The sequence below is a fragment of the Manihot esculenta genome, chromosome 4, assembly GCF_001659605.2.
Source record: "Manihot esculenta cultivar AM560-2 chromosome 4, M.esculenta_v8, whole genome shotgun sequence".
Lineage (NCBI taxonomy): Eukaryota > Viridiplantae > Streptophyta > Magnoliopsida > Malpighiales > Euphorbiaceae > Manihot > Manihot esculenta.
In genome coordinates this window covers 22,162,177-22,172,892 of record NC_035164.2, presented here as the reverse complement: position 1 = coordinate 22,172,892, position 10,716 = coordinate 22,162,177, and the positions used below count along the sequence as shown (strand labels likewise).

Here is a 10,716-nt window from a genome sequence, read left to right as displayed (position 1 = left end):
ATAGAAGGCATATGCATGTCCTAGAAGACAGCCAAAGAAAGGACATAACAAAACCCTTAAACCACATTTAAAGATATCAAATGCTCACCAAAAATGCCATTAAAAGGAAAAACCCAGTAAACTTATTATCACAGGACAACACAGGTACAATACCAACTAAAGCCATAGGCCAGAATCGATGCCATGGCATTTTCAATATCTAATAGCTATGGAGCAACTAATCTAAACATCCTTATTCTAAAATTGATAGTCTATCTATCAATAAGCCTAAGAAAATAAGCAGCCAAAGTGGACATGTAACAAGACTTCCTTAGCCCCTGAACAACAAACACATAGAAAGCCACAAACCAAACGAAAAATGGAAACCCAAAAAAACTAAACCGCATCCACATATACCTCAACAAGGTGGGACACAAAGAGGATAAGATCACAAAACTATACAAGAAACTAATTCAAACCCATTTTCTGCTTGAAAGCACGGGGAGATCGAAAGTCCTGACCGATTTGTTTTCCGCTCTCTCCTCTTTCTCTTGTTTCATAAAGATGGTTTTGGTTGTATACTTCAACATGGCTATAAAACCAACTGAAAGTGGTTAACGTTGTGTGACATCAAAGAGAGTGCTCAACACTCAAAAACATCAACTACATGTTGCATTTGAACAAAAAATAAAGGAAAAATTATAAAAGTGCCCTATGATTTTTCATTTTAAAATTTATGTTTCAATTTGTGTGTTAGCAAAAAGTAATAATTTATCGATTTTTTTATTTCAGAGTCTGTAGTTCAATTTATATCACAGGTGATTAGCAAAAACGTAGCAATTTATAAACTCTGTCAGAAATGTTGATATAAAAATCATATCACGAAATACTAATTTTACGCAAATTGAATCACAAATCATAAAATAAAAATGAATAAAATCACATTAAAAATTTTATACTTTTACTTTTTAATTAATAATTATATTTTAATTATTATGTCAGTATACAGAAAATTATCATTATCTAGGAAGGGCACGATTTTTTTTTATATTTTTTCCAAAAACAAAATGTGAAAGCTTAAAACTGTGTGGATATAAGTTTGCTATTGGAGCGATTTTTACAGAGTGGAGGTATAAGCCTGTTACAATGTGACTCGTATCGTCAAACATGTATTACCAGATTTCAAATTTCAATTGTTCATTTCCAGATTAAATTAAGAGCAGTTTTAAATTAAAGTTTTTTTCTTTTTCCGAAGGGTTTTAAATTAAAGTTCAGTTTGCATTATATCACATATAATATACACTACAAAGGTGACTTTTGTGGTTCACTTTTTTCAAAACAAAACAATAATTGCTTTAATAAAAAAAAAATCAATTAAACTTTACGAAAAAATAATTACTTTAAATTTTGTGAAAAGTGATCTATTTTTCACAATCAATCATATTAAAAAATATATATTATAATAATGGAATAGCAATAATAATATGAAAAAATATAAACATAATATTTTTTGTAAATTTTTAAAAATTAGATTTTATAATATTTATATTATATTTATACTATTTATATAAAAAATATATATTTAAAAAATATTAATAATTTAAAGTATAATGATAATATGAGAATAATTAATGTTATTAATATTAATATAACTTTATTATATTAATTTAATAATATATTTATGTATTTGAAGAAATTATTAATCCATCAAATACCTCCCTCACGACTCCATTCAGTCTAACCTTCCCAAACACTCTTTTCAATTTGTCTTTTTTTTTAAAAAATTTTTTTAGTTGAACAATATTTTAATTAATTATAACATTTATTCTGTTCGAACTTTTCTTTTATTTACTTAATCTTAAATTTGAGATAAAATGACAAAAAATGTGAATTTTTTTCTCACAAAAAAAAAAATATGTGAATTAAAGACTGGATTTACCAGACTAAAATTGCATCCAATCCCATTAGTAAGCAAACAATGAGATAAAAACAAATGATGGAACCCTCCCTTCACAATTCACATCTCATATTTCTTTGCTGAAAGCATATGCAAGTTCATAGTCTTGCAACAATGAAAATGTTGAAAATAAAAATAATTTCTAAAAGAACCAAAGAAGTTTCCATTGTTTTTGCACTATGAATATAAAATTCAGGAAGGACAAAACTATTTTCCTTTACAGGTGTGGCCAACACTGCAAGTAGAAAAATCTTCCACATGTAAGCTTGAACACACTACAGCCTTTGCAACTTTTTAATGGGAACAGGTGATACACTGTTGCAACGTCTCCAGCAGCACGAAATGGTTAATTCAAAACTCTTCAACCCTTCTCAATAATGGATTTATACAACCCAGAAAAAGTGTCGAACTGCAGCTTTGAGGTGTAAGACAGTTACGAAATAAGGTTGCTGATGCCGAAGTAGACAGTTTTTTGGTGAAAGGCATTGATGGCATAATCAACCTGAAAGTGACCAAATGGAGACTTTAAGCGAAGACCATAACCGAACCCAATCCCAGACCCTGGTTTGCTTTGTCTTCGTGCTGGATTTCCTGAAACTCCAATTCAAACTGATAAGGGTACATGCTCATGTGTTGATTTTTTGGGGGGAAGGTGGGGCTTGGGAGGGAAACAAAAATTTCAGAAGCTGCTTTGCCATGCTAGTATCACAACGCTAATGGAAATAGAAGAGGGCAGTACTACACAAAAAAAAAAAAGAGGGGCAGGTTCAAGCAGATCCTTTAATTTAACGCCAGGTTAAGATAACCTGGCTTATTAGCAAGAAAGTGCAGAATCATGTAATCAAATATACAGAAAGGCTTCATAATGTTGACACACAATATATTACATGAGATATCCCCATTCTTGCCCATGTCCACAAAGTAACAAAAAAAGGAAATGAAAGAAGGCAAACTAAGAGCTCAAGCATTTCTATATATGATTTTCTTTTGGAGAGGGGATTGGACAGTAGAGGGCATTAGAAAAAGGTATTCTAGCATTACAGTCATAAAAGATGCACTTTGATCTACATAAATCGTGGCTGTTTGTTAAAGGAAGAAAGTGAGAGCTATGCAGTTAACTAATCACAACGTGGAGTTACTAATCTGCACTGTCCTCCAATATTGCAGAAAAATGTAATATTGCAGGCAGGGGCAGCTTATGTTTTTTCCTGAAATGCAAGGACAGCTTATGTTTGGGAAGGCTACAACGGCCTAATCTGTAATAATTTAGAGATACCTCTCATACCCGTTACGTTAATTTTCAATGATACTTCTACTATCAAATTATTTTCAGGGATGGCAAAACTGTAGGTGTTACCAAGTTGATCAGAATTCTAAATGTTAAGTTGGTACATTTTAATGCATCATAGGGAATATTTAACCTCATGCAATATGAGCTTCTTAACATCAACATGCACAGCATTATAGAGTGGGTTATACTCATCCAGGTTTTGACACATGATTCTAACTAGTTTAGGAGTCATCGAGCTATTTGTTCCCAAGGGAGAAATTATGTTCTGAGATAAATAGGATGGCTAAAATGTGCAAAAACATACATGCACTTTTAAGTGATGAAAGCCCTTTTTTTAAATACAAGCTGCATAGTCTTGAAACTCTTAGGAAATGTATAAAGAAATACAAAGTCCAAATCTGGTAACACTGAGAGCATGGAATTTTTTTTTTTTAATCTTTTGCCCCATTTCTTTAAGCATTTTGCCAACAATTCATGTGTGGATCTCATTCTCGCACCCTGGAATTCTCCAACATCAAATCCCAAACATACTACATAATTAACAGCAAACTGAACTCAAAAGACACAAATTGATCTTCACGGTAACCATTTATATTTTCCTTGTTTATTTTCACAGGAAATTCTTCCCATGAGAATCCTTTAACCATTTAAATAATTCACTAAAATTTTCACTTTGATTATTTGTCTTAGAAGTCAAAAATCTTGAAGCCCTGCTGTCTAAAATTCATCTATGCCCCAACCCCCCTCCCAAAAAGAAAAAAAAAAAAAAAAAAAAAAAAAAAAGAAGAAGGTTCCATTCTCATGATTCTGAAAGGAATTAAGGCATAGATGTACATTATATTGACAAGAAAATTTTGTGAGTTGTGAAATGCAAGTAACATATGAAGCTTACCAGGTACAAGTCGACCGGAACCCAAGTCTGTTCCACAGTCCAGGAAAACAACACCTTCCAACATCTTGTTCTGACCACAGAGAAAGCAGCTTGAAAGGTAAATTATTTTGTATTTTACTAGATTTCAAATCTTAAACAGAAAATATCAGCAAAATATCATAACAGCCGCCCAAAATTGCAACTCACATGTTAAAATGGTCCTATTGTTGATCCCTCCAACCTTTTAGCTACACCATTATCAAAAGTACAAAATTAAAGGGATAAATTCAGCTCTTAACCACTCATTCTCACATGGTCCATAGCATTCATTTCATGAATGAAATTTAGAAAATCCCAGATGATTAAATTATAATTTCTCATGATAAAACTGGCATGATTAATCTGGAATTAGTGTTGGACTTGGACTAAGTATTCATGATAGGAAGTGGAAGAAAATCATACTCTAGGGCTTTGTTTCTACCTATCAGGAATGGCATTTTTGTATCTCTCCCATGTCCCAGTAAGAATTGCAACCTGCTTACACTAGACAGATTCAAAACTAGAGGACAACATCATACTAGGCCTAAGTCGGTCATCAATAAGTTTCAAACAGAATAATTTTTATTTATTTTGTGTCAAGGAGAGCTTGTCATTAATAATTGAAAAAACTGAAGAAACCTTATTCAGTTTTCTCCAATTTAAAACTTTATCTGTTTCTGTACAATGTATATACAAGCTTTCTTGTAGCATAAAAGACTAGTGTCTATATATATATATACATACATATACATATATATTGTTTCATGTCCATAGTTTCTGACTATGAGAAACTTTAAAGCTTGAAGTTTACATAGTAGAAATGATATAATTATGCTGGCGATTCTAGTTTCAGTACCCACTATAAATGTTATTATATGGGAGGAAGAATTTTCCCCTGAGAAGTTCATCACCAAGGCTCACATGATTTGCTAAAGGGCAGTGTCGCAGAGTAATAAGCTTATAAATTGTGATGAAAAGAGTTTTAAGGAAAGTATAAGGCAATCAGACAGCAAGTGTTCAATACTGAACCAGATAATATAGCACCAATCAGGTTTCATATAGAATAATTATGTCATCACAAAGAAACAGTTCCATGCATTAATGTGAACATCTAAGATGAAACAGCATAACTCAAATTTAGAGTGCTATTATTCACAAAGCATATTAAAATAGCAAAGCATGTGAAATATAATTATAAAAAGTCTGTAAAAAAATAACTAAACATTGTCCTATTGATAATTGATTAGTTGTAATGATGCCTTACAAGTGTTTAGAGTCAACTGAACATTTTATGCCCAACTCTTTTCAGAAGAATCTAGCAATCATAACACTATAAAGTATAACAGTATGCATAGGGAATATATGTCAATGTCACAATCCTCTGAAAAATGATAAAGGCATTACATACCAAAGGGAATGTTAATTCACTATTTGCAACCAGACATGATCTCCCTGATCCAACAGCACCCTCACCATACCCTCGCACACTACCAACACCACCTATAGCAAATGCTTGATAAGGAGCCATGTCCCCTACAATGGAACCACCTGTCAGGCTATCAGGAAAAAAAGGGTAAGAGTGATGCAAAAGAGAAAAGAATAAACCATTAATTCATTATTGATTACAAAAACATGATTAGCTATTGGTTAATTCTAGGAAGCACAAGGGGACAGCAACAAGTGCAGCTTGCTCACAAAGAAAGACAGGTGATATTTACATGGCCAGCAGGTATCCCACTGTAAGCATTATTTCATGTAATTTTTTAGGTTGATAATTTCTATCCGCACTTTAATCGTATCAAATGATTTTTTTTCTATATTTTGGCAAGTTAATCGTTCATAAGTAATATAATCCTAGACTATCTTTTATGCTATTATTATTTTTTGCAAGGGGATGTCACATTAAAATCCACAAAGTGGTGCCATTATGCAACAAGGGAGATATTAGTTACAATGCCGAAAAATAATAATAATAATAATGGAAATAAATAAATAAATAAAATTTCCTAAGGTAGTACAATATCCACAAAATGCTTCCAGCTAAACCAATCTTTTGAAGCATTCAACCATTTATCTTTTGAAGTATAGAAAGACAAGTCTTCCCCTTTCAGTAGCTGTCCTATTCCTTTCACTCCACCAAATCCAAACAATAGCTAGAAGAATTAAAGCTAGCACTTTTTTTGTTTGCTTCTTCTCTGCTGAAGAATGTATCCCTCAACAAATATAACTCATTTTCAATTGACCCTACAGCCACCCTAGATATTCCCATGAAAAAATATGGCCTCCCCTAAGGTTTCTAGCCCAATCACACCTCAAATCCAAACAATAGCTAGAAGAATTAAAGCTAACACTTTTTTTGTTTGCTTCTTGTCTAATGAAGAATGTATCCCTCAACAAATATAACTCATTTTCAATTGACCCTGCAGCCACCCTAGATATTCCCATGAAAAAATATGGCCTCCCTAAGGTTTTTAGCCCAATCACCTCAAAAGTAGGCAGTGCATTTTCAACTGCAAGTTTACAATGATAATGCCTATTGACTATAAGATTTTCTCTTTCATGGAGTTTGTCAATATCCTTCTCATGAAGCTTCCCTAGAAGACAAATAAATAAATTAATAAAAAGCAACCTCGTAGAAGCATAATTTTTCCAAATAGCTTTCATTGGGAAATTATTTCTTTCTTACTAGTAAGACCTACAACAGCAAGGGCGCGATAACAGAATCAACATATAACATACGTCCAATCAATTTATGCAGCACCTCTACTGCTTTCTAGTTTATGTTCCATATGCTAGTGAAGACTTTGATAATATTCCTGTGCAGTAGAGCTGTATATCGGTTAGGATTATCTGTCCCATCCTCACAAAACACCACAACAATTCAGCCATGCCTGAAGCCTCCTCTTGATTATTTCCCCATCCCCCTTTCACCCCCTTTCAATTTCTTAAGCTGATAAGCACCTCTACCTCTGGAATTTTCTCTCGCCACTATCACAGAAATAAATAGACAAATAGAATAATAGGCCATTACCACTTACTATTATGTTATGGCTGTTATAGGCCTATTTCATTTAATTGCGACCGATTAAATCCATGATTGTTACTATCTTTTTCATTTTCATCATTTTATTGGGGACATTAGTTGTTTTAATATGGTGCCTAGTGCTAAATTTTTTCTAATTTATCATTAGATTCTGTTCTTTTTTCATTAAGTATTTGGTTACTGTATTTGATGCTGTAAAATGTAAATTGTTTTGCTTGTGCTGCTTGAAGCCTTTAAATATGTTTGCTTAGCACTGATGACTTTGTCTTGCTTGAGTTATTGCTGAATTTGTAACTGCAAACTACAAAACCACTTCAATTTGATTCAGTTCAGTTTTAATCCTTATCCGGTTCAGTTTAAACTCCTAATTAATTTGGCCTATTTGGTTGAGTAGTTCAGTTCGGTTCTGAACTGAACCAATTGCTTGTTCACCCTACTTCCAGCACTAGCATTAATCTAGCTCAAACAACTAGGCAGCATATACTCAAGACCAAAAAAGGAAAAAGATTCACCTTGCCAAGAAAAATGCTGGCCCAAGTTTAACTCCCCTTGTTGCAACAAATTTGAACCGATTAAATATTAGCCACCTTGAAAAAACGGGAATCCCTTGTTCTATTTGCATGCTGCACTGGATAAAGTCAAGCTTTTAGTTACAAATTGTTGAATCCCACATCGGTTGTGGAAATGGGTAATATGCCCTTATATGGGCTATAGGCACTCCTCCCCCTTGAGCTAGCTTTTGGGGTGAGTTAGGCCTGTCCCAAATTTAACATGGTATCAGAGCCTCCCATCCGATGTTGGGCACCCCATAAATGTGCCACGCACCAGTAAAAATTTTGGGCGTGAGGGAGTGTGTTGAATCCCACATCGGTTGTGAAAAGGGGTAATGTGCCCCTTATATGGCTATAGGCACTGCTCCCCCTTGAGCTAGCTTTTGGGGTGAGTTAGGCCTGGCCCAAATTTAACACAAAACAATATAACATAAATGACGTTTACTTATTAGCATTTGAAGACAGAATTAAGAAAGCAGTACAATGCACATGAAATTCAATCAAAAAGGAAAATTAATAATTATAATTCAAAAGGTGAAGATATAATACACGAGAAAAACTATGATCATTGGCCTTTGCATATCGAGATTCTTGCTTTAAGACAACCATATGATCATGAGGAGTGCCACTGCATTTCACAAAAATTTGCAACAATTTAGTAAATGTTAGACTAGTGGCTTCATTAACTAAATTATGTAAGACAGGGGTACCTGCAAGTCACTGGGAACCCATCAGGATCACTAGTTATAGAGCGGCCATCATCATTCAGCAGGTGTACATGCTGCATTTTTGCTAACTACTATTATTTCTGATACCAAATCTAATTAACTACATGAATTGCAGACTGAAAAAAAATTGCAAAGAAACAACATCCATTGCAGATTGAAATAATACAAAGAAACAACAGGCCCAAAAGTTGCATATAACTATGTAAGTCGCAGTAAACTTGTCTTTAACCTCAAATTTAATACTGGTTGTGCAGCTCCATTGGGAACTTGCAGGCTCATTCAGATCCAAGCCTACTGAAAATCGAGACAAATTCACACCTCCACTCCCTGAACGAGAGAAATTGTCGGCTGGTGTACCATGGATGCCGATTTCAGGTGAAACAGAATGCTGAGCCAAATAAACAGGAAATAAAATATTGTGAATTAGTGCACAAAGTCAAACCTTTTCCTTCAAATTCTTAGTTGGATTTTCATTGATAGAATCAACTTGGTTATGGATTCATAAAACCCCAACTCTAATGCCAGTTTAGTATTCCATCTTTTCTTAATTCTCAGTAATAAAAGAACAGCAGTAAAAGGTTTAATAGATGCTCACCTGCATGATAAAACATTGTTGAGCAAGCCATTCGGGTCTTGGCCTCCTATAAGCTATCAATACATTTGAATCATACAGCCCCTTGTCCCATGATACATCAAGCTTCTCACTCCCACCAAATAAATTGGGGTGTTTGAGGCATAGACTGCAAAAAGAACCCATTAAATTTGATGTCAAACCACATTCCTAAATTGCCATTGCTTGTGCAACCATATACTTTTCCATGTTGCGTTATTCTGCCACCCAGAATCCCAACAAAAATTTGTCACTGCCCAAACAAAACCATGACATGACAAAACACATACCTCCCAATTATGAGTGAAAAAGGGCTGCCAGCGTTCCTGTTACATAAAGAGAGTGCATAAATGAGAGAAAGTGACAGAAATGGAAAATTAATTACTCGGTAAAAAATTTCAAAGAAAGGAGATGGACAAGAACCTGAGAGAAGGGAGCATCAATGAAGCACATAACTTATGAGTGAGATCAACATTGACATCAATCTTAGCTGTTGCAGACAAACAAACCCATGGATTTAAAACTTAAAAACCATCAAACAGAACTGCAGCGGTCAAAAACAAAAGAAATTAAAAAAACAAAAAAAAAAAACACTCATCATATGTATGCATTTTTCTCTATAAACTGACCTTTCCCGGCATGGATGCTCTTTTGAGCCCCCATACTAACAGTATATGAGAATCAAACATGAATGGAAGAGAGAAATATGAAGAGAATGAACATTGGAGAGAGACAGACAGAAAATTTGCAGAAAAGAAAGTGCACACAAGGTATTTGCTTTGGGATGCTTGTCTTGAGGGCAAAAAGAGTTCCCGAGACCCAAGTTTGTTATCTGATTTTTTGCTTCTCGATTGGGATTTACTTGCACGTGGAGATGCAATTTTTTAATTCTTTTTTCCTTCGGATTTGAGTGTGTATTTTTCAAAATTCGAAAGAATAAATGTAAAAGTATATAATTGGAATAAGATTGATTTTAAATTTAAAAAATAATACCCTTCCCATATGATACTTTTTATCCATTTTTTATTTAATTATCTTAAAATTATTATTTATTTTATTTTTTTCATTATAATAATAATATACAAATTCACTATTAAAATCCTATTTATTTCATTTTATTTTTAAAAAAATTTTTAATTAAAATTATTTTTTAATATTTAATAAAATTTAATATTTTTTTAAAATATAATTAAAAATTAATAAAAATTATTATATTTAATATGTGTAAAAAAGTGAAGTGAAAAAAATTATGAAATGAAAAAAATAATTAATGTTGGGATCGAATTTAATTTTCTTTACAATACTTATTATTTGAATAATTAAATTAAATTTAAATTATATATTTTATAAGAATATTTATAAATTATATTTTTAATAAATAAATTTAAAAAATTAACCGTGAATTAGTCTTTCTTTGCTTTTACAGTATAAAAGGAAATTTTCATTTTGACTTTTTTTTTTATTTTTCAATTTTAAAAAATGATTAGGGCTCTAATACTATTATGTAACGATTCGAAATCGGATCGCTACCGGCATTAAATCCAAATGGACTTAAAATCATTGAAATATAGCAAATCTATTATATATCTTTTTACACCTAATATAATCTCATACATGATCATACAAGTATATAAAAATATTTCCATT

General features: G+C 32.6%; 1 protein-coding gene across 4 annotated transcripts; it reads right to left on the bottom strand.

Moving 5' to 3' along the window:
* Positions 1-1,897: 1,897 nt before the first annotated feature.
* LOC110613915 (outer envelope protein 39, chloroplastic) lies at positions 1,898-9,933 on the bottom strand. 4 transcript variants are annotated; one of them, XR_002487686.2, is made up of 12 exons: positions 9,699-9,933; positions 9,493-9,559; positions 9,360-9,395; positions 9,055-9,199; positions 8,689-8,847; positions 8,442-8,512; positions 8,281-8,359; positions 7,693-7,808; positions 5,546-5,693; positions 4,306-4,346; positions 4,120-4,189; positions 2,217-2,527 (listed from the first exon to the last, which is right to left on the bottom strand). XR_002487686.2 is itself a non-coding variant. In XM_021755328.2 (11 exons), exons 2-11 carry the CDS (start codon positions 9,507-9,509, stop codon positions 2,370-2,372), a joined length of 999 nt encoding a protein of 332 aa, XP_021611020.1. In that variant the 5' UTR covers positions 9,510-9,613; positions 9,699-9,931; the 3' UTR covers positions 1,898-2,369. The 4 variants fall into 4 exon arrangements, 3 of the variants coding, with proteins under 3 accessions (XP_021611020.1, XP_021611019.1, XP_021611021.1); XM_021755328.2 differs by lacking the exon at positions 4,306-4,346 and having other exon boundaries at positions 1,898-2,527; positions 9,493-9,613; positions 9,699-9,931; XM_021755327.2 differs by lacking the exon at positions 4,306-4,346 and having other exon boundaries at positions 1,898-2,527; positions 9,699-9,931.
* Between the last annotated feature and the right edge of the window lie 783 nt (positions 9,934-10,716).